This window comes from Opisthocomus hoazin, chromosome 3 (genome assembly GCF_030867145.1).
Source record: "Opisthocomus hoazin isolate bOpiHoa1 chromosome 3, bOpiHoa1.hap1, whole genome shotgun sequence".
Lineage (NCBI taxonomy): Eukaryota > Metazoa > Chordata > Aves > Opisthocomiformes > Opisthocomidae > Opisthocomus > Opisthocomus hoazin.
Genome location: NC_134416.1, coordinates 22384935 through 22412765, shown reverse-complemented (window position 1 = coordinate 22412765; position 27831 = coordinate 22384935). Strand labels below are relative to the sequence as shown.

At 38.1% G+C, this 27831-nt stretch overlaps 1 protein-coding gene across 2 annotated transcripts in view; it reads right to left on the bottom strand.

Annotated features, from left to right (window-relative positions):
- Window positions 1-10349: 10349 nt before the first annotated feature.
- Window positions 10350-27831, bottom strand: part of ANGPT1 (angiopoietin 1) — a 172930-nt gene continuing 155448 nt past the window's right edge. For both annotated transcript variants that reach the window (XM_075415679.1, XM_075415680.1), the window contains exons 8-9: window positions 22892-23022; window positions 10350-12723 (exon numbers count right to left, since the gene is read on the bottom strand). In XM_075415679.1, coding sequence (XP_075271794.1) covers window positions 12563-12723; window positions 22892-23022 — 292 coding nt within the window. In that variant the 3' untranslated portion in view covers window positions 10350-12562. The remainder of the gene's footprint in view (window positions 12724-22891; window positions 23023-27831) is intronic.

The window sequence follows — 27831 nt, the reverse complement described above, 5'->3', positions numbered from 1 at the left end:
AGTGGAAAGACTATTCAGTTCAAATTATTTAAAGCATCTTGGTTAATAATGTCATTCACCTTTTTTAGACTTGGAAGCGTTACAAACAAAATCTAGAATAAGTGTCAGATACATCCTTTATTAGGTAATATACTTCATGCTATCATAGTAATTTTATGTATATCTTGCCTAGCCCTGTGAAGTATGAAAATATAAATTCTCAGAAGAAATACTTTCAAGAAAGCTAATCAATGTAGGCTATTAACATTCCAGCTGTAACACCAAACTAAAGAAGAATTTAGCTACCACAGAAAGGAATAATGGATAGGAAGAAATATTCTTCAAAACTTTGTACAAAGCTACTTTTGAACATTAAAAATACCCAGAGATTCTGCAGCCGTGCTCTTCTTTTTACAGAAATTATTTGCAACGCAAATTATTAGAGATGGAAAAGAAATAACATACATTTTTGAACTGTGCCTTATGAATCCATTTCTATTTTATGTCCTACTTTGTGTATGTATACTGCATATTGCCAAATCAATGGGCAGTCAGTTCACATAAGCTTTTTTCCTATAAGTTATAAGCTGCCCTATAAAAAATGAAGTGAATAAGAAAATGCAGCCTGACACAAGGAAACAGAATTCTGCTGATAAGAGTTCTGACACTCAGGAATTAGAGAAATCTAATTGCTCTTGTTTCATTTTATCCTATTTGAAAGGAAATAATTTTGAAGACTCAAGACAAAAAATAAGGTTATTCAGCTAGAGGATGAAGCAATTAAGAAAAAATTGACGTTAGAATTATTTTGCACTGTCTCCTGAAAGATAGTTTGTATATACTGTCACGTATATTTTCTGTACACAGAGACAGGCAAGGGAAATACTTTTGCATGTAAGAAACCACTGCCCAGATACAGTATTACTTACTGTAGGCCACCCACAACAACACTGCATTGAAGTAACTCTTTACCACCAGCAATGATTCAGTTAACCTTTGATTAAACACAGGAATTTAAACTATGGAAAGGTCTGAAACCTGACACAGTCCTTTGACACTTGGGTGTCTGTCGTTACAGATAATCCTGCATTAGGTACTGATTTCTGAAAATAGAATTAAACTACTTTCGTTTGCATTCTTAACCCTTCCGTCTTACAAATGTAACCCTGCTGTGTTAGGAGACTTCCTGAATTACTGCTTCTCCTTTCAACTCTGCATGTTTGTGAAGGAGCTTTGGGGGCAGCACAGGGGCCAGCGAACACAAACTGGGCAACTCCGTCACCAGAAAATGAAGTGACTGTCTGGGTCGTAGTGATTGGTGGACCACAAAAACACCCCAGAACTTCAAAGTCTGATCATGCCCCAGCCTTCCTTTGCCTTTACACACTTCATATAGACTGAGACATCGAATCAGAAAGACAGACAACATGTTGGGATTTTTTTTTAATCTTCTTTTTGTCTGAGCATCACCAATGCCATGTTGGTTTTTTTTTAACTTTGTGTCTGTGGAGATTGTGCTCCATCTTTTGCAGCATTTTCTGGTAAGCAGGACTTCCCTGTGATGGAGGCCCTGGGATGATTTCAGAGGCTCACACTCTCAGATATGCTTTTACTCCATTTTAACTACTACGTTTTTTCCCCTCATCCTCAACTCTGTTTATCCAAGTTACTAAGAAAATCTCAGTGGGGATCTCCTGACATTTCCTTACTTGCTATTCTTTTCCTCTGTGCAACATTAAACACTGGCAAACAGTGACATGTTTTCACTTTGCAGTAGTTGTTTCTCACCTGGATGTACAAAACAAAATACGACAGTCAGAGGAGCAAAACTCAGCAGCAGATTTCCACTGGAAAATAATATCTGGGGATCCAACGTTCATAGCCTACAGAATGTGAGAAAGTCTTTGGATTTTTACTGTTTTTGAGAAATTACCGATCAGTTTTTTGGGTAGATCGTGCATTGCAGCTGAGCTGGAGTGAGCAGGGTCCTGACTGAGAATAGCCCAGGCACTGACCATCCTGCAGAGACAGCTTTTGTACCCCTAGTCCCCAGAAATGGTTTTGAGGAGTGGGACATCACCCCACAAGGGGCTGATCTTGTAAGTACGGCAGTAGTCCAACCTGAGCAAAGCAACCCCTGGCTAACAGCAGAAGACTGCTCTTGAAGCTGAACATGAACACTTCCCAGACTCCAGAGGTGACAGTGCCCTCCTCAGCCCTCCCCAAGCCACACCAATGCCCCTGGATGCTGGAGTGCCCACCAGTCTGTCCAAGCCACTGGCAAAGACTTATGTGGCTTTCAGAGAGAAAAAGTTTTGTTTTAATTTTTCCCCAGCAGAAACTTGTCAATCTGCCTTGTCATATTGTACCCTCTTGGCAGTACACATAGGGTGTACCTACCCGCTAGGTACTCACAGCAAACTGAAAAAGGGAAATAAGAGGATTTATACTGTTTACTTTTAGCTCCATGATGTATGTGCATGGAACCCACGAAGGACAACTTGGTCCTTGACAAGTCTTCAAATGGCACCTGCTTAACTTTGTCCTAAAGGGCTGTAGTGCAGCTGCAGTTTCCTAAAATTAAAGCCCATCTTAAACATGTCTAACTAAATATCTGGTTCCTCTTCAGAGGTGTCATATGAAGGAACAGTCAAAAGTTTCAAAACTGTTAGTTGCAATAGGGCTGTTGAATGTTTCAGTCTGAATGGAGCTGTTTTAGGATCATGCCCATATTTACATTATTAAAGCATTTCCACATACACTTTCTAGAAGGTGAAAAAAAAAGACAGACAGACAGACAGCCTAAGGAAGCTTCAGTTTAAAACTTATCAATGCAAACAAGGAAAGACGGCGTGGGTTGAAAAGAGTCTCTCAGGGCTGTGGCCTTCACGGAAGGAGAAAGGTGAAATCTTACCCTTGTCAGTGAAGCTTTTTCACCATACTGAAGAGGCCACTGCATGTTGGCAGGGTCCTGCTGGCTGAGTATTAGTGCTGTTTATTGTGCAGCCATTGCTTCTGATAACAATTTGCAGAGCACTAACTGGAGATAAATGCTTTGAGGTGCATAGAGTAACCTCATATTTCCTGGTGGAATAACAGGTTTATCCCTTCCACAACACTAATCCCATAATTCTCTCGCTGTGCACTAAAGATATCTCTTACAAATTCGGTCATTTGATAATTCACTCAGTGTTTTGACATACTTAGGTTGCTGTTCATGTTCCTTCCTGGACGACAGTTTAATGTGGTGATTTGCACATTCCAGCAGGAGAGTCAGACAGGTGCATGCATAAACAGAGTTTCTCCATGTTCCCAGTGATGATGCAGGAACCTGGTGGACTCCAAAATGCTTGTTTTCCCTGCCTTGCTATTTTGTGTAAAAGCCTCGTTGAGTGATTTTTTCTGACAAAGCTAATGCAGAAAGAAAAAATACCATCTAGCCTTTCCTGACTTCATTTCTGTGGAGAAAGGAGAATGGTTTGTTTAGTTTTAATTTACATTATGTTCCAGATTAAGGGCCTCAGATTCCAGATTCATTTTGATAGACACTGAACCTGCCCCATAGTTCTAGGAGCTAAAAATATCAGGAGACACGTGCAGAAAAGGTATGGCCAGGGGGATAATCCAGTCCCTCTTAAAGCACCTTGACTGTTCATGCAATTCAAAAGGCTTTACTTTGATTTTATTAACTATCTTCCTTGCCTTTAGTAGGAATAAGATTGTGCATTAGGACATTAATTTTCTCTTTTTATCTAGGTGTGACATGCTGTGAAAGTACTCGTTCCTGGCTTTGCTCTTAAAAGGGTAGAGAATTGGAAAATATCCCATTTAAGAAATCTGTGGCATCAAGCACAAAGCTGGGCTCTCCACAACAGGGTGACACTATGTTTTTTTATAAGTCATCAAACTGATGTGTAGAACCACATCCTCAAAACATTCCAGTGTCTAATTCGTAAGTGGAAATGTCGAAGTAGACACAAATTAAGTGAAATAATGATGCCAGTTTGGGCCCCTTCATGTATGTATTAGTGATCCCGAGAAAGGTTCCTTGAGTTCATGTGGGATGTAGTCCCTGAGCTCCTTCATGGTGAGAGCTTCATCTGACCTGAAGAAGACAAAGAGTGGGAGGAAGGACATTAGTCCCACCTTCACCTTCAGGCCCTAAGCTCCCCAAGTCACATGCAGAGCAGATGAGAACTGAACCACAGTCCCAGGGCACAGCTGCCAAGAGAAATGGCCTTTCAGTCATTAAACCTCCATTCAAAACACTGCTTATTCTCACGATGTGTATTCTGTAAGCGAATATTTCTTTACAGCTGAGATGCTCAGACTGCAGCCTTCACTGAATGTGTAACACAGGGCCAGCTCCTCCATGCTGTGCCGCAGGCACCGTGTGAACTTGGATGTGGAGCCAGAGCACCTTCTGGCCAGCCGTGAGCAAAGCGATGTTTGTCAATCTTACTTGTAGCCCGCGGGTAGCCAAACTACTCCTGGTTTTGTTTCCTCTGCATTCATTTTCGTTTGTTCAGAGCGGCTAAGTTCACAGCTTTTGAAACTCAAAGTTGACAAAAGGGCATGAACAACTGGATTTCTTCAGCTTTCTAAATATTGATTCACTTCTGGTTTCTGTAAGAAAATGACATGGACTCCTACTAATATCTAAGGTTATCTGTAGCCTTGTGACCTGTAAATCATAACCTCAGTGCAAATCTGGTTCGAACACTGGAAAGTGAAAGGTCAGAGAAACGAGATAGCTTATGTATGGCAACAGGATTAGCAGTTCAGGCTGCTCTGTAGATATTAATTTGAACCATCTTATGGCCAATATCACTCAGGTGCACTTAAGGGAAAAAAAGGAATTGTTAAGCTCTTGAAAAGACACAGCATTTTTTGTATGGCTAAATATGGTTCCAAAGTAAACAAATGCATGGAGTGAGTTGATTAGTTGGGGAGTTCAATTATAAGGATGTATTTTCATTTTACAGTGAATTATTCCTCATGATTCAAAAGCCCTATTGAAATGAGATTCTTGAACCATGCAAGAAACCTAGTATGTGAGAGAGTAATTAAAGACTTTCCAAATAATGCATTATGCGTAAGTTGGCTAAATTTAGGTTGGAAGAACAAACAGAAATCTTGCATTTGCAACAGCTGAGTGTTTGTCTTTAAGACTATTTTAATGTGGTTTTTTAAAACATACTTCAGTTCCAATCTTGAAGTATAGCTTTCTTTAATTTACTTCTTTCTCAGGCTTCCTGACATGTGTGTGCTCCATATCCATACCTCTGGTCTAGCCAAATTATAGTAAACGCAACATCACTTTATAGAATGGTTTTGTGTGATCCCCCTTTCTTCATCACCTACATCTCTTAGAGCAACTTTCTGCTCTGTAAATATCTTGCTTTTCCTTAGGGAAGGTCTACACTGCCATAAAACCATTGTATTTTTAATCCATTTGGGACAAACAGAAATCAGAAGAGTTCAGTACTTTTAAAACTGAAAGCCCGTATCTGAACATAGACTTAAATTTGACTTTCCATGTTGGACACCCTAACCATTTTTATTAGTCCCTTCAGTTTGCTTTTTTCAGATCTTTCACCGCATGTTTAATTGATTCTGGTGATGGACTGATCTTTGGAAAAGCTTCTTTTTGAACCATAGGTGGCAGCAGACAGCAGAAACTTCAGGAATAAGGGCTCTTCTGCATCTCCGAGTGGGATGTTGTAGGATGAGTTCTCTATCGTTTTCTCCATGCTACCAGTGGCTATTTAAAATATATGTTTTATATATTTATATTATACCTAACTGTACTCAAAATATAAGAATTTTTGCTTTTTTTTCTCTGAGTACTTACATGTGTAAAATGTTAACCTGAACAGATTAGTTACCTTATATATCTCCTTTGATTTCCTGCATTACTCACTGATGAGCAACAGTATCATTTAATGTATTTCAGATTACACCAAAGTGAGGTAGTTCTTCTAATCACACAATGGAAAAGAAGAAGTGTCAGAGCTGCTGGGTCCTGCTTAAACCTCTCTTAATAAACCCATAGACACAGTCACAGAGGTAAATGTCCATGTCTTCATTTAACATTGTTGGGTACTCAAAACTGCTCTTTTTCATAAATTTATTTTTACAATGCAAAATTCAATGTATTTATTATTGCCTTTTCTCAAAGCCTTGAAAACTCTAAACAAACACCAAAGCTTTTGTAACACGCTAAAGGCGAGGAGTGTATCAGCCCTTTGGGAGTGACATCAGACACATTTCCACCTACGTGTTCAGGGGACTGTCTGACTCATCCTGTGGTAAACCTGACATTAGTTTCTTAATCTAATAAACAGAATACATTAGTGGAAAAGCCTTTGGTTAATAAGGCCATACTTTTTAAAAAATACTAACATATATTTCTGTCATCCTTGCCTTGCGACCAGGCAGTCTAAAAGCCAGCACCTTTACCCCACAGGGGCTCCTTTACACTGCGCACAGCCTGGAGGCCTTCAGAGACACCACCTCATGAGAAACTGCCGTCACGGTGGCTCCTGGGACCTGCTCCTCTCCACTCTGGGGACAGGGAGCTATTCCAGGAGAAATGAGTAGGAGGGAAACATGGGGATTGATTACTTTCCCGTGGCTTGGACTAAGGTACAGATAGCTCTGATGTGGCTTTCAGCCAGTAAAGTTTGGGCAGCTGCTGGTCAGTGCACAGGGATGGGCCAGTATTTGTGGGACCCAGGACCTGCACTGATGTAGCTCCAAGGAGTTCCAGATTTCCTGGAAGCACTGAACAAAACCCCTCGAAAAGGACAGTATTGGTGCCTGGCTGTGTCATACTGACTCCACATGACAACAGCGTGGAAGGTTTGAGACAAGAACCACTGCATGAGTCCAGGAGCAGAATTTTGCCTAGAGATTTTATGGAACGAACAGCACTGAGTGAAGCTACCAAAGAGACATTAAACTATTATCTCTGGTGATGAAAGATGAACTCCAAAGCAGCAGCTTTTACATTAAAAAAAAAAAAAAAAAGAAAGAAAAAAAGAGAAAGATTTGCTTCAAAAGAAGAAGAGTAAAACATCTATCCAGGAGTTCTCTTCCATCACTCTCAAAAGAAAACAAACCAGTGGTTCGACAATGCAGCTGAATGAGATCAGGTCTGAGATTTGTGGTTTCCTTCAGATCAGACAATGATTCTAAATATAAGCATGAGAGGGCTCCAAAAGGATGGAGATCCACATCTTTCAGTGGAAGAGTAAATATTATCCAAAGCTGATTTATCTACTGGTGGATTCTTGTCTCATGCTAAAAGCATGAACTGTTTCTGAGACAGCATGTTAACCAAAAATTCCTCTAAGAAGCGACTGCTTTTTAAGTATTGCTTTAGATTTTACCAGATGTCAATGCATCTCCGTTGCATTGCAAATGGAAAAGCAGAAAGTAAAATGGCGACATTGTTCCTTTCAGGCTTTGAAAACTTAAGCGGATACTAATTATCCACAAATAAATTTATTCACATATTCCTCTGCCTAAATCTTCATTTTCCTATTTTTCCTGTGCTTTTAATTTGTCATTTCTCTATACTCTTTCTGTCAGACTGACCTCCTTCTTTTGCTGGCCTTTCCTTCAGCTTCCTCATCTTACTCCTTTGCATTCTTAGCTGTATTATCTTATAACTGCCATTTTCACAGTCTTCCTCAATTCTTTCTGGCCTGTCTCAGTCTATCAGGGTTCTCCAATTTTCCTTTTCTTTGTTTCAGAGTTTTTTCCTCTCCTTTTCCTACTGGGCTGAAGCAAACGTCTATGAGTTATTCTTCTGGGGTCCTATTAGGGCTCCTAGGGTTGACCTGGCAAAGGATCCACTGCCTAAGTCAAGAGAAGGTCCTCTGCGTGCCTATGTGCCTACTCTTCCCTCCACAGCCTTGCAGAGCAAATGACTGTCAAGAAAGGTTACTTCCCTGTGGTTTGGTGGGGACGGGTTTTGCTCTCTCCATAAGTGATGTTCTGGTTGTGAACACAAGCATCTGCTGGTCTTTGGTCTTCTGTTCAATGTGGTGCTTCCCTTCTTGTTGCTACTTCTGTGCAGCAGAAGGCAAGCACTGTCAGCAGTTTAAAAGGAGGCACAGGGGCACTATTACAATGAGAGACAAGTAAGAAGCACAGTGAGAGAATGAAAATTTACAGTAACACTTTGGGGTTCCAGATTCTTTCTACCAGAAAACAGGACTGGCATCTGGGCCTTTATGCACTTCAATGTATCCCTGTTTTTTGGGGAGTCGCATTTACAGTATCTATCCATTCCTTAATATTCTTTACTTGAACTCACTGGTTCAGAACACTGCACAGACCATTTATATGGAGAATAAGGTATGATCCCAACAGAAATTTTAGCTTGTGGAAGAATAAAGGCTATGATTTCACAAGATTTTGGGTGGGCCTAAGTTCTACTTCATTATCAGTACTTCAAATTCACACAACAGAATACAGCATTTTCTAAAGGAATTTTTCCATTTAAGAGGACTTGCTACAGAGCCATCATGACATCACCATAATCAGTGCATTCTCTCAGAGATCCATACTACATTTCTCCCTCTGCAATAACTAAAAAACACACAGACAAACCAACCCCCTCAAAGCATGCAAAAGCAAATGAAACCCATAGGTTCCTGCTCACTTGAGCAGGAGCCAGAGAGGAGGGGAGTTTGGACACTCCTGGAGAAGAAGGGAGTTCCTACACTGTGTGACAGATGTGGCACAGGAAATACAGAGCTGCTGTGTCTCAAGAGTAATCCCTTCCCTTCGACTCTTCCTGGCCTGTCTGTCTTTTCCCTCTCCTTATTACAATTCCATATCCTTGTCTCTGTCCTGCTCTTGCTCCTCTACCTTCCATATGCTATCCCTTAATCCTCCCTTCCTGCTGGAATTTGCATTTTTCATTTACTTAATTTTTGGTGCTTTCTGGATTTTTTTTCTTTGGCTTGAGATTACAGATCCTCTAGATAAAATTTTAAAAATGTCATTTTGATTGGCTGTGTCAAGCTTTCTTCACACATACAGATTTGTGTTTGTGTGACACCCCAGGTCAGAGTCAGGCAATGCTTGCAGCATTAGCTGTATTCAGGGGTTGCTGCCTCTCTCCTCAAGCTGTCCAGCTCATGTAAAAACTGGCAGATAGGAATGCCTTCTGGCACAACTGCAGTGCAGCCTGGTTGTAAATTAAGCTTGATCCTACCTAGAGAGTTCAGGTCTTGTGATTGTTGTTTCAGTTTTGTTCTTCCCAAAGGAGAAGTGAGTGCTGTGCCAATCCCAGATGAAGCTGGATGGGGCATGGTCAGGGCTGTGGTTTGAGCTGCAGCTCTGTAGAGAAGAAAGTTGGCATCATAGCTGGAAGGGTTTTTTAAGGAACTGTGTCTTGGGAACCTGTTGTACAGATGATTATAAATGTACTTGACTTGCCTACTTAACAGGCCAGTACTGGATGCTAGGGCACTTAGAAAAGTGTGCATTAAAGTTACATTTCTAACCTCAGAGGATATTAAAAATTAAGGATGTACATGCTATGGAAAACACATCTACTGATTCAAAAAAATTTAGTATATTCCTGTTTTATAAAACAAGAAGAATTTATGTGAAGTGTAAATAGTAACCTTACTATTACCATTGGTCATTGACTATTTTCTTAGTATCTTTCAAAACAAGTGATATTTTAATACAAATCAAATCTAGAAAAAACTTTTTTACTAACAGTAACTCTTCAATTCATGCAATACATACATGTTCAAATTAAGGAGCAAAATGAGCTTTTATGTATGTAGTTCCTCACAGCTTTAATGTTGATTTAAAAAATTATGTTGGTCTCAATGAACACAATGAACAAGTCCAATTAAGCAAAAATTCCTGAGAAAATGAGGATAAACTGACTACAAAGAGACGTTTAAACTGATCCCTGTAGTGTTAAAAGGCATACAAATGGAGCAAAAGGCATTTCTGGCTAAGAACTCAAAGGAGATTTGTCACTGTCATGCAACATGATCAAATGGATGACAGAAGAACATATCACACGGCAAGAGAAACAAGCATCGTACTTCAATTTGTATTTTTGCCTATAGAATTCAAGAAACATTTAAAGATTGATAGAGAGTTGTATGATTTGAAGTTAAAATGAGAAATACAGTCCCTCCCATGATTTTAATCAAGGAACTGAAAAATAATTACTGAAATATGGGTTTAAAACTTTAGAAACATTGATTTCTGGACAAACTCTAATTAGACTCCCTTCCTAGGCTTTGTTTAAATTTATTAATATTTCTTACAAGGAGCGATGATGGCTTGTAAAATGCTGTCAGCCTGTCACAGTAAGATACACTCAAAGTAAAGCAAATCACAGACTCAGCAATTTTAAAAAATGTTTTATAATAAAGCACAGGAAACCAAATCCACAATTTTTCAAATCCAGATAAATAAACAGTAAATATCATGCTTTTGATTCTAAACGTGTTTTGCCTTTTGAAATGGGATCTGCAAAAAAGGCATTCCCAACTTGGATATCTGCAAAAATACATCTTTTGATATATTTGCAGGAAGACAGACCACATATTTTGCACATAAATGAAAATCTTTTCAAAACACTGCTGGAAACTGAGACAAAACAGCTCTGTGAAGAAACTGCTGAGTAAGGAGTAGTTTGGTAACTTATTCTGCAGAAAACAGCAAATTAACTCTTGGGCAAGATTATTTCAAATATATATATAAATATATACAAATACACAAACCCAAAGATCTTCCCAGTTAAAACCAAACAAATATAAAATTGTAACAAAAGCAGAGAACTCTCTGGGGCCTTGTGATCTTTAAGAAGAGGTGTTTGAAAAACTTCAAGGGGACAAAAAAAAAGAAAAGGAAAAAAAGCAAAAAAAATCAGTTACTCTATTATCATCATTCTTTAAAAAAAATCAGATCTTTGCCATGCCTGATCTCAGGAACAGTTTAATGAATGAAGTAAAGCAACAAACAGACAAGCAGTAAACTCACCACATTCAGATTTTGAGTGTCATGTTGGTTGTGATTTAATTGATGTGAATGTTACTTTTGATTTCGGTGCAATCAGGGCAAACGTCTTCCTTTTGTGTATAGCAGAAGCAGAATGACTGCAAGCTACTTTCCAAGATAGACTTTATTCATATTACTAAATCATAAGAGGCTGTGAATGGGAAGAGCTGTGTCATGGGCCACCCAGCTACTTTGTTGCTTGTTATTATAGGAACTTTACCTTTTCTGAATAGCTGAATTTTGCATCTCACCCCACACTTCTGCAACATTGTAAGATAACAAAATTACTTGTTAACAACCTGTAAGCAGTCTTCTAATATTACTTTAATATTTATATCCTTTCAAGGCTTTGCACCCTTTGATTAGGGTCAGGGCTGTCTGTACAAATTAAATGACCATTACAGGAAATATAAACATGCTATTTACAAGTTCACAATTCTTTATTTCTATACAGTTCTGATGAGTATCTTTTGTAGTTGTAGCTTAAGCGCAGTGTAGAACTGGCATGCTTCTGATATTCACAAAAACATACTAAAAAAGTAAAATAATTAATGATAAATTGCGCACATGCAAGGATATTGTAAAATGAATCCATTGCCTTAAGCTAAGAATTTATGTAATTTTTATATACCCTAACAGTTTGCCTTCCTGTGTACTTTTGATGGAAATATTCCATGAAAAATCCCATATTTTCTTTAGGATAATATTTCACATTCTCTAAACCTTCCATTAATTTTTCTACATGACATTCAGATCGCCTTTAACGAAAGAAGGGAAAAGCCTCAGAACACATCTACTTTTGTTATCACACTATAAATCCTAGCTCAGGGATTATGTCAATTATCTGATTTACCTCTACAGAACAACTGAAGAGTTTATGCTTGTTACCCTTATCATTCTTCGTACATTTGACTCAGTTATTTATGAGAAAACTGTCCTTAAAGGATTTAATGAAAAATAATATTGGCACAAATTATTTGACTGTGGGATTAACATAAATCCATCCAACATTCAAATTCAGTTCAGTTAAGAAAATCAATATTTGGAGTGGTCACCTTGAGTGATTTAAGATGAGTTTTAACAAAGATGTCTCCATAATCCTTTTTCACGTGTATGTTGTTGGCATTTCACTGCTCAATAACATTCTACTCAATAGACCGTGGTTGATACATTTCAGTTCTTCAAATTCTGATGCTGTTGCTGAATAATCCAGTATGCTTTTGCATCTCTTATTAAAAAAAAAGAAAGGACATCCACTGACAAGCACCAGATTCAGGCAGAATAACCAGACCCAGTTGTTCTTCTCTGGAAAATCATTGCAGCCACCTTCTTCTAAACCAAGACCCCAGTCATAAAAATGTGGGGTGGCTGTTGGACAGTTTTTTCAGGTTATGCAGTGATAATGAAGAGACTTTACATCATCCCTACGTGTTGCTTTTAAGAAGCCCTTCACCTTTTTCCTTCAGACTGTGACAGTGATGCTGCTGACGGCAGCATCAACCTGGTTTCTTCTGGGATCCACCGGTGAATGCCTTTAAAAGTCCAAGGGCCGAATCATCATGGTGGTGGAGCGTAAGGAGTAGCTGGGGCCTTTGAAATAATGCCACTTTATGCCATTGAGCTTTCCATGGTTTTGCCCAGCTGTGTAGAACATCCCATTGAGATTGGAAGGGCCGCAGGCATCAAACCACCACCCTGAAAACATTAAGAAGAAAAACAATGAATCTGTATTAATTAATCTAGGCATTTTTAGTTTGTTTTATAGTATTCTGGTATTCTCAGGCTCATAAATAACACTGGTGTGGTGCTGGTGGGTGTATTTTCATTTTTTTCTCTTTTGTGCCCTCTGTAGCCAGTGGTGCTGGAGGATGCACAGTTGTATTTATGGAGTTGGAAAAGCATTTAATTCTTAACTCATTCTGTTTTTATACGCAGTGTGTGAAGCAGGAACAAAAAAGACAAAGTGCTTTGCATGTTTAGACAGCACTACACTTCACTAATCTCATGTAAACCTCAGAAAAATATGATAATTCACAAATATTTTGCATAACATCAGTTGTTCGGTTATTTTGAGTATAAGCATTGTTGAATTTTGTTTACTGGTCCTTTTCTGCTGCTTTAACTGTGATTGTTCAATTGTCCAGACCGTTTGCTTTTGATCTCAGTTTAGATGTTCCTAGTAAACAATGGGTCATGAGTATGATGGTGCTGACCTGTTATAGTAATTACAAAATTATAGGAATAGACAATCAGTATTCAGAATGGTGTACAAAGAAACAGGAAGACTCTTTCTTTAAGACTTATGATAAAATTATAAACAAGACTCTGCTAATGAATGGAAGGACCAAGTGAAGAAGACAATTATACCACTGTAGGATGCTGACAGTCTGAACACCTATGTGCATGGATAGATGATTTAGATGGTTACCTGACTGTGCATACATTTAAGTGACGGTATGGTCACCTTCAGTCATGGTATATTCATTACGTGTACGGTTTGGGTCAGAACAGTGCGTTCAATCCTTAATCTTATTCTGAATGGGAAAACCTATATTAAATCTTGAGCTTCCTAATCTTGATCTTGAAATGTGCCAAATGTTTTTGGGTCAGCAGCATCAGGAGGGTCCTCACTCAGATCCATCTGACATTTTTTCACTTCTCTGCAAAGAGAACCTCTAAAAGAGGTTTATAAGCACTTCATTTGCATGTCTACAGGTAGCAGAAAATTACTAGCTACCTGGGTATCATTGACTACAAAAAGATATTTAAAATGTTACTGACTGATGTCATAGTTAGGCTTACAAAATTAACTGCCTTTTCTGCCACTCTTTCCTGCCTGCTCTTTCCCAGCAAGATGCGGCTTCCTACTCATTAACCCTTTGAACTCTGTGTGCAATTGCATATATTGTATTCTACTGGAAAGACAGGGCAAGAAATGTCTTGTCCAGATGCTTTTCCATCTAGTTCACTGCTCCAGCAGCTGCATTGTAAGACTGTTCTGAAAACTGAGGTGACACAAATTTAGAAAAAGAAGCAGAACTTTTCTTTCAGAGGGCAAATCACTAATCTGGTTTACAGAACGGCCCTGTGAATAGTTGTGTTGGCATAACTGAAAGAGTAATAAACTGCAAAGTTAGGATAAAATAGAAGTGTAACAGCTCAGAACTTCTCAACCTGAGTTCTCTGCCAAAGAGAGCCATACCTTCACCTTTGTGAGTGCTCTGTTAACATAGCACTGAAAATAAACCAGAAATGTTTATCAAGTACTTGTGAATGTTACTAATAATGACAGAGGTTTTGCTACCATTTGTATGACTGAATGTAGAAAATTCAAACTTGCTAGAAGTGCAGGTTTTGTTGCAAACAATATGCAAAAAAAGGTCATCTCACCTTTAGACTTCTGCAGTGATGGCATGTATATATGTCTTTAACCAATGGAGAAAATGGAGTCAGTGGTGAAATACAGTGTGAATCTTCAGATCAATTTTATATTGTTGCTTTAAGGTGAAAGTAATCAGTCAACTCTCTTGTCTACATCCCCAAGATCTTTTCTTGTTCAGGTGAATTTTAAATTGCCATGGGAGTTAGAGTTTTAAGGAAAACTCCGTATAACACAAAACTTGGCAACGTCGAGATTACAGAACACAAACTGGTAAAGATAAACTAAGTGACATGCAACTCCACTGAAAGTAGTGGGAGTTTTGCTGTATATCTTGATCGGAATAGAATTTTCTCTCCAACACCTTACAGGATATCTACGTAATTTAACAGAAATATGCTTATTTCAGACTGAGGAAGGCAGAAAGAATCCCCAGACTACAAAGAGCCAATTTTCCCAATATCAAAAATATATTAACATCAATGGCTAGGAGCTCTATTTGTGGGAAAGATTTCTGCTGGTTTTTTTTCATAGTAAGACCTACAGGCTTTGTGAATCTTTAACAAAGGTCTTACGCATCTTTCTATGTAATATGGTTGTAATCAACATTTGCCTTCATGCATGAAGGCACATAAGTTCATAAACACCAGGTGATGGCTTTTGCTTTTGGTGGTTAAATGTCACTTCTGTTTAAAACGCTATTTCAGCCTACATGTCACAGCACTGTAATCTTCCCAGGATCCTCTGCAAGCCTTTATCAAGTATCACTGGTAAAGGCAAACTGGTCATCTGGCAAGTGGCTACTGAATTCTGCAGGTGCCACCGTAGACTGAAATGCAGAATTTTAAATTTTCAGTGTGTTTCCCACTCTGACTTTCGGAAAAGGAATTAGACTCTGAGACACTCATTTTAGACAACGTGCACTGTCCCAGTGAATCCTGCAGTTTCATCATATTTGGTGGGTAGTCTTTTATGTACCTATAATAAATGTATTGTATGAAGGTATTTTAAACTATGTCTCACTGCTATTGATAGCATACTGACTGTGGTTAACCTTCAGATCTAGTGCTTACTCTGTGCTTTGTATTCAGATCCAAGTAATTTATGTTTCTAGTCTTGTAAAGTAATTTCTTAGATTTTGGATAATACTTAGTGGGTTTTTTTCAGAAGTAACACTTCATAATGAAATCTTGAGGGAAGAATTTACGCCAGATGAATTCTGGCAATCCTCTATTTTGATACGATTGACCTCCCTTTGATTACAATGTTATACCTAAGGGGACAATAACCAAAGAAAAAGTTGTACAGCTGATGTTTTACTGTAACCAGAGTATAATCTTGTAGAAAATTAAGATGAAGTTAAACAGAGGATATCTAATCCTCATTTTTCAAAGCTGCAACACAGACGCAGCTGGGTTCTGTTTATGGTATTGGGATGAAGACATGGCAAACTGTGATAGTTACCATTTCATCTTAAAGGAACAGCAATAGATGTGTAAATGTTCTTTTCAGGGAGAAGATTTTCAGCAGTGCCCTACAAAATCTACACAGAAAACAGAATGAGCTGAAGAAACACAAAATTTTATAAACGTTTTGTGAGAACCTGCTCAAATCTCTCATCATAGATTTCTTCTAAAGAAATACTTCTTTCAAAATGTACTTTAATAAGCACCTTTTGTTTTTCTAATATACTCTTCCTTTTAGTGAGAGTGTATGAATATTTTTAATATTCCATTAAAATGTTTGGTTTACTTTCTCTCTGTCATAATTTTTTAAGTGTTTTTTCTTCTCCATATGACTATTTCTCTCCGTCCTCCCCTGCAATCCTCTAAAAACTCTTTGTTCCCCATAGGGCCTCAGTTTATCACAAGACTTCCTACTGCATGTCTCAACACCAAAATCCACATCTTTGAAAGGATGGAAATGTTCAGATGCCTTGTGCATTGGAGGAAAGAGGAATGGAAGCAGTGTCTTTCTTGGTAGGCATGAGGAATTGAGGGAATGTAAAACAGAGGTTTCTGAAAGAGATAGCTGCAGCACTCCTGCTGCAGAAAACACCAAATAAAGCAGGTCCAGAGCTATGAGACAGTCTGACGCAAGGAAAGGCTCTCAGTAGCTAGATGTTGGTTTATTCCCCAGAATTCACAGGGTTTTCCTCCTGCAAAGATTCTTGTTTATGTTTAGCTACATGGTAACAGCTTTCCCAAGTAAGTATCAAGTCTTCTCTGAACAGCAGTAAGATTTTTAACCTTAGAGATAACTTTTGGCAATGATTTCCATGGGATATTTGAATTGTGCATGAGAATCATGAAGTGTGGGTGTTACGAGAAATAATAACAGAGGCAAGATTTTAAAGTGAGTATTGAAGTGGTAAAGAGGAGGCTTGCATGAGACAGTTAATAGAGTTTTTATTCAGAAACACAGGTAGTTTCTTCAAGTTGTTGTGATCATGAAGTCACTAATTGCTTATTGAGCAATTATTGCAATTAAGGCCCCCTCGTTCTTTGTGGACTCTTCTGCTTTGGTCTTTAATTAGCATTGCTATTAACTCTCGCAAGTTGTTAAATTTCATGTCAGCTCTCTTCACTAAATTAATGTGTTTTGAATGCTTCAGCCTATTTCAGCCACCTATCACCAGATAGTTCAGACCTGCTTGTGCTATATCTTTGGCTGAATATGAACCTGTCTTGAGATAATTTCTACAAATTCTTGCAAGGAAACTTCCTAATAGAAGAGTATTGCTCAAATGAGCAATGATATTACAAGAAAAAAACATGTCCATCTTTTATAAAGGTTTCCTGAAGTCACAAGGTTATTTTTTATACAACAGAATCTTTTTGTCAAAAGCAACATAAAAAAGGCTTTTTTATGCCAAAGCTAACAGCTTTTCTTTTTTGGCTGGTTGTATAAATTGTAATTAAGCATGTACATACAGTAAATTCTTCGTTAGTAACATAGTGCTCATCAATTCGCGAGTGTGCTGTAAATCTAGTGTGCATTGGGAACTTGCTCATGATCACTCAGGTTTGGTAAGAGGTTCTTAGTTGTCTTTTACATACTAGGAGAATAGGTGTGTAAACCCTGCACATTTGATGGCAGACACTTTGTTAACTAATCTGTCTCTGCTCTCCCACCTGAGTACATTGAATGCCTCCAAATGCAGTAAGATCAATACAATCCATTCAATAAGATCCACAGTATGTTTGAATGGTACATTTGTATGAGTTCATGGGATAAATGGATCCTATGAAAAGCCAATATTTATTTCTATACCTCTGTGTTTGTCCATAAAATTTAGTTCATTGGGCAACAAAGCCAGCAAGAACCTTTTCTAATGCAAAAACGTTGAAATAGTCTTCATTGTTCAAAAGATTTAATAACTATTTTATGAAAGACTTCAATGTTTCTGACATTCTGTACTTTAAAGAAGTTCGATGGTAATACCTAGGCTCTGACTACATTGTTAACTTCTCAGTTAGAAGACTGGGTGCAGTTTTGGATGACACTTCGGGCTGTATGTGGATCCACTGTATAGAGTGGATTTGTAACTTCTCAGTTAGAAGACTGGGTGCAGTTTTGGATGACACTTCAAGTTATATGTGGATCCACTGGACAGAGTCCAAAAGACTGAACATAATAGGGAAGTTTTAGGGTTTTTTAGTCCAGAATGCAAAAGACAGATTGCCAACAATTTTCAATTCATAAAAAAGCAGTTGAAAAAAAGTAGGTTTTCAAAAGATTGCAAAGGAATGTTCTATTCTTTCCAGTGATGGAGGACAGGACAAGATGTACCACACTTAGATTATCATAGAATTAGTTTAATCAACAAGTAAAGATTAGAAATATTAAGTGTAACCAAACTCAGTAACAGATTATATTATGAGAACGAATCTCTATCACTACAAATCTTGAAGATGAACAGAAAGACAGAAATAAATAGGTAGAAAAGAGTCTGTCTTAGAAAGGGACTAAATGATCTCTGGAAGTCATTTCCAGGCCTATGTTATTTTATTTGTTAAAGTGTCAGATTGACCAGACTATCACTTAGCAATTGGTACTTGACATTCTGAAGGTTAAATCAGAATTTAGCTGTCAGGTTATGAGATGAAAAGGCATTAGCTTTTCATATCAACTGGATAAAACAGTTCTTTTTACAATCACCTTTCTATGAGGTAAAAATAACATGAAACTTGCAGACTGGTGACTATGTTCTGATCTTTAAATATATCAACAGAATAATTTTTAAGTTAGTCACTTCTTGATATTCTCCTAATACTTTATTACTATTGTCCATACTTAACCCTAATAAATATAGCAATATAGTAATGATTTTGTTAAAAGTGTTAAGTAGTCTTATGCCTAGTGAAATATTTCTAACATTTTTAGCATAAATCTAATAATATTCCAAACACTTCTTATCTGCATGATGATTATATTTTCCTATCAAAATGTCAGGTGATACAAAAGATACTTAATTATTGGTGTTTTATAAGTAAATTCTTTATAAGAGCAACAATATGCATGAAACAAACAAAAAACCAGATGTTTTCCTATGTAAGTAGATGTATATGCAGGGGTTCAAGCTGAATACTTTTAAGTGTACTGAGATTGCTACTTTCGAAGTTTTTGTTTCAAACAAAATACAAGAGAAACTGTGACTTTTTCTAATTGGATAATGTACAGACATATTTCTGTATTCAGCCAAGAAGTTACCTCCAAGTCATGGCAAGAATCCTCTACAGAATTCTTGCCAGAATGTCCTAAAATTCACCACTTGGAGAAAAAAAGTAATGAAACAACAGGGAAGGAGTGCAACACCATTTGGGGTTGTCATTGAGCAGTCTCTCACCTAATAGATGACAAATCCATTGAGGATTACTAAATACGTGGGAACTGTCTCTGACTTGGGAAGCCCCTGAGATGCCAAAGATACTAGGAAAATACTCAGAGGAAGCATAATTTATTTGCATTGTTCTTATGCTCTTACTGAGGCATCTGCTGACTGCTGTCAGAGACATGAGACTGCGGCTGGATGGAACTCTGCTTCCAGTAAATTTGAAAACATTATTTCAATAATTCTATGCTGTTTCAATCCTAGCAAGAAATCTCAAAAGTCTCACTGTCACTTTGTCAAACTATTTCAGAGATTAGAAGTTTAGCAATGTTCTCGCTTATCACCTGAAGCAAGGTTAATTCCTGAGTGAACATCTCAGACAGCAGCCAATACAAGACATAGCAAATCAACTTAACGCTCCTTGACTATGGGCCAGGTTACCATAAGTCACTTTCCAGTGACTCAAAACAATTGCACAAGCAATTCCTGCGGCTCAGCTGACAGGTGGTATCCTGGCAGGATGCTCTAACTTGACCTTGAATCCACAAATCTGAACCAGAGATGTTGTACTCTTTGATTGGAAGTCTATCATCTGAGGCGCCTTGGACACCTACTCAGTGCTTCATTCTGGTGACAGCTTGTTGAATTTTAAGTGCAGTTTCTTGCAAAAAAGGTGTGTATGTAGCTCACTGGGGGACTCTACAGAATAATGCTTGAAAGGATATGGGGATATAACATTTTGTTCAGTTTGCTGGCCTGAGATATCATACCAGTTTTTAACAAGTATTTTCACGATATAAATTTTTTTTAATATTTTGACAAGTGTTAAGTTTAAATGAAGACATTATTTGAATAAATATGCTTTGTCTCCCTTTAAAGGAAATCAAGCATGCTTAGTTTAAATTTTCCAAGGCACAAAAAACATTTAACTACCGTGTAATACTCATAGGAGCTAAGAATCCAGCGCATGCATCTACTTTGAAGCCATTCCCTAAAATCAATGTTAAGATACAGTCAAGTAGCACAGCGTGGCTCTTGAATGGACAAAAAAAACCCCACACATGCAAACAAAACTCTATTGATACTACTGTACTACTGTCCCAGTATTTAATTTCTTATCCTGGGGAAGAGGGAGGAGAGAAAAAAGGAGAGAGAATAATAGTTCTGATATAAACCAAATAAAACTGACAACTGGTGAGATCACAGAGAGAAATGTGGGTTTTTCTTGCATTTTTATTTTCAGCCTTGACTATATCCATATCACAGTCTTGAGCTTCAGCTTATCTCAGCCTTTTTTCCTGACATAAATATATTCAGTTCACCTCATAGAGATAACAGACTCACAAATACTGTCAAGATAGCTAGAAACCTGCCTGTAGTTTTCATATCATTCATCATGAGAGACCTCTCTGTGATGTTGCCAAAACTAACAGAGAGTCTTATATCTTTTGGAAAAAAAAAAAGAGGTTTTCCAAAACCTGTTATCATTGCTACTTTTCTTAATTAGTCTTTGTCCATGCTACAAAGCTGAAATCTACTCACTAGATAAATATTTTGGTATTTAATTCCATTTCTGGTATTTCTCAAGGAATGACAAAGTCATTTCAAGGAGCAAAGCACAGCAGAGTGTTTCAGGAGAACTGTAGCATCATTAAAGTCTTTCTCTGCTTGAAGAACTACAAATTACTCAGTGCTGTACAGCCTGTCTCCAAAAGACTAGTACTCAGAGTCTAGTCCAAAAGACTAGACTCATCTGTCTCCAAAGGCTGGCTGCATCTCCTTTTACTCTGTAGTGATTTGTTCTGTTTGTGGTTTCCTCACCCTTTGGTAATTCTCCCCGTTCCTCCTTATTCCTTTCATTTGCTACCAGTATATTCCAATATGGGGTTTTCCTGTTGATTTATAGAAATGCTGCAGCAAAATATGTGTGAACCTTGTGGAATCATTGTTCAAAAGCAGGCTGACCTTAGCGGAGCATTGACCTGCCATAGAAGTCAGGGCAGAAAAATAAACAAAACCCTCAACTCCCAGAATTAGCTGTCTGGGAGCAGAGGTATTTCCAGGCATCTTGGGTACTTGAATGAGTCTGCATTTCCACACGGACACAACTCACATTTAGGAGCTTCTCCCTAGACCATTTAGCATGGTCTTTAAAGGTAAAGGTCAATAGTTATAATTAATATAAACTATTGACTTCTTATCCATTATGTGTCTCCAGAACTACCTGGTTAGCTTCTTTTCTTACATAAATGGAAAGGTAGTGTTTGTTCGCCTGTCAACTGGAAGAAGTTTCCCATGATGACTTTTAGTAAGCTATCACTAGAGGAAGTTAGGAAAGTTTGAAAAATTTGCTGGTTAAAACTTTCCCAACTGGGTCATTTCCAATCGGCAAAAGAGAATGAGGAACTAGGTTGTGCATTTGATATAAATTCCCAGTGATGGGAACCCATCTTCTGTCAGCAGATGATAGCTTTAGAGGCTCATATACGCCTGACTGTGACCTGAGCTGAATTCAGTCAGAGTGCCAGTAACCACAAATAATATCAGTTTAAGAGTCTGATCCAAAATACTGAATAATTTATAAGCTATAGGATTTTTTCCAGGAAAGTTAGAAGTCACTGAGGGAGAGTCTTCGAGGAAGATCAGATGTGAAGATAAAGGCCTTTTTTGATTGTATAGTCAAAGAACCAAAGACTCCCAATTTAAGATTTCTGCTTTAGTGTGGTGTCCTAGAGATAAAAATGAGCTTGCCTATACAGGAACTAGAAATGAGCATGCTTTGCCAGAGAAAGTTCTCACTCTTTTGCAGAGCTTTAAATGTCTGTATGGGGAGATATTCTCAGATAATCCTCCTCTGCATTAGAGGGAACAAATATCAGTCATATACACTACACTTGCTGACAGTCAGATTGACTTGGTGCTTTAAATTGTCCCAGTATAACTTCTCTGTGTTCTCTCCACCTGGAGTCTTCTTTCTTTCCTTCTGCAGTTTGACTCAGATCACTAAGGATACTGTCTTAAATCTTTCAGAACAACTAAGTGCCCCAATTCGAACAGGGGGTTGCAGTTCTAGTCTTTCACAGGTGAATGAATTAGCCATTACCTTAACTATGCCTATATGTATTATGCTCATGTAAGACAGAAAGTGGAATCATTATAATTATTTCAACAACAGAATCACACCTAAGTGAAATAGATAATACCTTGCAAGACCAGATTCTGATTATTTTTTAACTTTACCTTCTATTATCTATTTCCCTGCATTGCTTTCGTCTTTTTCTAGTTGATTCTCCCATCTCTCACAAAGTTCTTTACCCCTTCTTCATGTCTCAGCTTCTTCTCTCTTACTTTGCCTTTCTTACCTCAGCAATAACACTAACTTATGCTTTCCTCCTTAACATTGTTGCAGCTGCTTCAGTGCAGAAGTATACTGACTACATCTCTGAGTAATCCCTTCCCTGCTGATAGGAATCTTGAGGTATTGGCACTACCACAATATGTATACAGAAGAGAGCAGGAGTAGTAATAACAAAAGGAATTTTCACACAGTACTTACACATCCATGAATGCAACTTCATCCATGGTTGCTCTAGGAAAACAGAGTACATTCCTATCAATATACTACATATTTTCAGAGTTCTTGTACTCACCTCCAGTCAACATGAGAGCACATTTACACATACAGTTGTCATTGTCAGCATCTTTCGTACTGAATTCAGCACCATGTAAGATCAGGCTACTTTGTTTCCCAGCTGTTCCACTGTGACCTTTTAAATAAAGCCTGAAACAGCAAGAGAAAACAATCAGTGTCACCGAAAAGAAAAACAATCCAGATCTCTTTCCACATCAGTTTTGGCTTGTATGAAGTGCACCCAGAAAATTCAGAATTGTTTTGTGTTTCGGCTCAATTTCTTTGTTTATTCACGTGTAAAATGGGGACATTCAGAGTTTTTCAGTGTAGCTGTAGCAGCATATTGTCCTTGCCCCAGAACAGAACTGAGCACAAGGAATCTGTACCAGAAAATGCAACAAAGTAGAGGCAGTCAGAGACAGAAAAGAGAATGAGGAAAGGTGCCCAGAGATCTGGAATACATTGACGGAATAATTGAGTATTTGAGTAGCTGGTCTCTTCACTGTGGCACAGAAACAGCAGTCCCAGTTAACAGCAGCCACGTTATTAATCCCTGGGCTCGAAAGAGGATTTCAGCAGTTTCAGAATTTTTAATTCCACCACTTAGAGCACAAGCCAGCAATACTCTTCTGCCAAAGCTGTCTCTGAGTGATGAATGGAGAATAACTTAGAGTTCAAGCCACAAAAGTCTTCATGATTTGCAATGTTAAGTCTTCCTTTTCTCAAGGAACTTTGTCAACTAGTTGAAACCACAACCATGAGCTAGGAGCCTGAGGCCAGCTCCAGCAAGTAACAGAATGTTTGTAGTGTTCAGTGCTGTAATGCCCAAAGCCAAGTCTGCCAACTGCAGGGATGCTGAATGAAGTATCTCTGTTCCAGCAAGGAAACACCGGGGATCTGGGCATGTCTGATCTGAGTTCAGAACTGCAGGGACATGCACAAGAAAATGGAAGAGAAGAGAAGAGAAGAGAAGAGAAGAGAAGAGAAGAGAAGAGAAGAGAAGAGAAGAGAAGAGAAGAGAAGAGAAGAGAAGAGAAGAGAAGAGAAGAGAAGAGAAGAGAAGAGAAGAGAAGAGAAGAGAAGAGAAGAGAAGAGAAGAGAAGAGAAGAGAAGAGAAGAGAAGAGAAGAGAAGAGAAGAGAAGAGAAGAGAAGAGAAGAGAAGAGAAGAGAAGAGAAGAGAAGAAGGCTGCACACAATGGTTTCTCTTTCCTCTGCTGAAGCATCTCTGTGAGACTGACAACAGTGGGAGACATGTTCACAGCAAAAACAGTTTCATGTACATAGCTACGTACACCAAACACCTGACCATTACTTTCTTGTTTTTTTGTTAAACATTGATGGAAGCGGAAGGTGTAATTCGCCGTAATAGCTTCATATGCAGGAAGGAGGAGACAGGACCTTAATGTCTACTGGAGAAATATGAAGTCATAATTCTTACAACTCAGAAACAAGCCCTAGCCTCTGGAGCAAGAGAGGGGAAAGAGCATCCCCCACTTGTCTCTCTGAAGATCTACAGGCAGGAATACATGAACCACAGGGCTAACCAAGAATATGATTCAGTATCTAGTGGGATAGACTTCACTGAAGAGAAAATGAGAAACATCAGTTCTGTTTCTTCTAGGGTTATTGAAGAGAGGCAAGCTGCCTCTTAGATCATTGTATTTTTATCCAATGACTTTTGAGGAATAAAGAAAGTAAATGCCTTTACCAGAGTGTCATTTCTCTATTTGTTTTGATGGAAGAGAGACGCTTCACTGCAAAGTGGTCACTGTGTTAACAGCAGGAGTGGAGAGCATCCCTAAACCATTATAGCCTACACAGTAGTAGTTAAGTCATTGTTATTTTGCTGAGATGAGGAGAATCTGTCCTCCAGACTGAGATTTAAATAAAAGCCAGTTCTCCTACAGAACTTTGGGTTTGGATCTCTGCTTATGAAAGGAAGGAGAAAGGGGACATGGGTACCTTATGGCAGCTTTCCTTAATCAGGTGTATGGCTGCTGATTTTTTTTTTGGTCTTGCATGCATCTGTGGGTGGATATTAGATCCAAACAATGCCAATATGTTTAAACTTGTCATGGAAACTCATTACAGGAAAGCGTCTTTTAGATATCGCAGTGAGGTTACTAAGCCCTCTCAATATGTGAAGACATAGAACCAGCACTTGGGGCTCTAGAGATCTGAGATTCACACTTTCAGACTGACTTAAACTTCACCTAATTTTCAGCGAAATTCTTCCCATGTGTCCGTTCTCCACCTTTAAAAAAGGAGACAACAGATTCTAAGCATGAACATTTTAAAATAAAAATGTATTAAGAAATGAGAACTGTCAGGGCTATCCTTCCAAAGTGGTTACACTGCTTATCTTCATTGGATTTTAATGTTTCATGTCACCTGATCTGAGCCTGATGATTAAATACCTTTGGACTTAATCCTTAGAGTAAATTTTATATATAGGTATGTACACACACATACACACATAAAAATTATTGGATTAAATATGGATACGGTAGATAGTTAAATACCTTTCATTATCACAAAAATGGAACAGGGATTCACGAAGGTCATTGCATTATGCTATTGTCCAATCACAGTGGCAATTAGCCCATATTTACCAAGTTATTCTTTCAAAGGATGCTTATTTCAGAGAAGATTACTCTAAGATCTGTCTTTGCTCATGTTCATTTCTTTGCTCCATACTAATGAAATGCTGGAATGAATCCCACCTTCATTCATTGGACTTATGCCTTGTTTTGCAAGCTGTGTCTAATTTTTTGCAGAACAAAATAAACTTCCCTGAGGCTGTGTTGATAGAAAAATTACTTGGTCACATGATATCTACAATCTGATTTTAAATGGCCATACATCCTCACTACATCAGCAACACCAAAGCTCACAGAAGTCTCATAAAGTCAGTACAAAAAGCAAATGTTGTTTACTTAAACAGAAAGACAATGCTAGCCAGATCTTTTTATTAACAATCAGCAATATAAAACCCACTTAGTCCAATAAATAATTCATATAATGTAAGAAAATAATAAAGATATTAATAATACTTGGTGTGCAGTGTTTTCCCCAAAGGGGTAGGGCATTAGGATTATTTACAAGCTCATACTCTTGCCCCGATATTTTATAAACATTCCACTCAGCACAGATTTAGATCTTGCTAGCTGTGTTTGACTTTCCTTCAACACCATTTGTCTACTAAGTCTCCAATGACTTTAAAAGGATAAAGCTTAACTTAGCTCCAAACTCTTGCAGGCTTACCATACTGCAGCAGTGTACAGAAGAACCACAGGATGAATCGACAATGCTCTTGCTTTGGGCCTTTCTCCCTGAATTGGCACTACCCAACAGTTAGGAAAAAAGTTGTGAAGTATCAGGTGTCAATCAAAAGCCAAAATCAGTCCTGAAGCAGCCATTTCTTATGTTTCTGAGCTTCTGGTCAAGCTGTATGGGTCCAAACTAGCCTGGCTTGAGATAGCAAGTCTGTATAGCACTAGGGAAACTGATGAGCCTGCTAGCTCCCAGGCAGCATAGATGTCTTACTCTGATCCCTCCTCAAGGCAGAGGTTGTTCATTTTGATGGAAAGGGTCATTGAATAAAATGGATGCATGGGGTTCAGAATCCTCTATGCAGAATATTCTATTCTGAGCCCTTTCCTCACTGGGTTTCCATTTTTTCCTAATCTCAGTAGGAGAGGAGGGCACCTACATCTAAGCCCTTTTTCTAACCTGCTGGTGACCACCTACACTTTGTGTATAGGAATAGGTCTACACATAACGTAAGTGTGGAGAAATGTAAGCTCGCACTGACTGTCCTCCATGTTAGGCATGTGAAAGGCATTTTGTTTTTAAAACTCATATGACTGCCATTGTTTTGTCCCCTAGTTTTGAAATGTCTGAGGTTGAGGAAGAATTTAACTTGCACCTTCCATCTGGTTCACACTGGGATCTAAATTTTAGATAGTTTTATATTGTGAAATGAAACTCACACCTAACGATGGAGATTTTGGTAGACTTTTATGAATTACTGAAATTAATTTATAATGATATTTAGTTGATATTTAGTTGATTGTGAACCAAAGCCCTCTGGCCTGCACCCATTTAGGAAGACCCAGTAAGAGATTATCCTCTGGTTACTCTCTCTATTTTGTTCAAAAATACTAATAATATCAAGTAAAAAACACCACCCAAAAAAACCCCCAACCAAATACACTCAAAACCAGATAGCAGCTTCATTTTAAGTTCAGACTTTTTTATCAAAAATGCTTTGATTAATTATTTGGGGATCACAAATAATTTGTTTATCATGAACAAAACATAATGTCTACTTGAAGTAATATTAAGTGTTGTCAGCTCCTTGTTCAAGTTTCCCAATATGTCTTTTCCTGGGGATATTACAAAATACCATGAAGTGTCCTAATAGTAACAGTTGTCTCTGAACAGTAAAAGCACCTCTGTAATAAAGACATCTTGCAAGTATTTAATGGTAGATAATGTGTTGTGAACAGGAGACAAAATCTAAATATTTACTCTAGAGAACAACTGCTATGGCTGAGGTTGAAGCTAAAAATCCTGTTCTGCCAAAATCCTGTTCAACTTGGAACTAAATATAATGTGGTTAACTATCTGGGAAGCTTAACGTTGGTATTCAACTTTTTCATCATTTCATACTCCCACTAAAGGACAAAGAGAGAAATCCCTTTTGTGTGCTAATTTGTAAATTCAGTGGAAAGACTGTCTCCTTGTTGGAGATAGAGCATGAGTCATCTGTGGCAATCGGTGAGATCCCTGTGGTTTTGAACTCTTCTGGGTTGCAGAGTAGAAGGCATCATAGTTGGTGCTTTTGCCCTTCAGATTACAGCTAGATTGCCTGGGCACCCATTTGCACCCTTTTTCTATGTTAGGAACTAAAACTTTTCCTTAAATGTAACATACTTTTCCAGGGAAGCATGTTT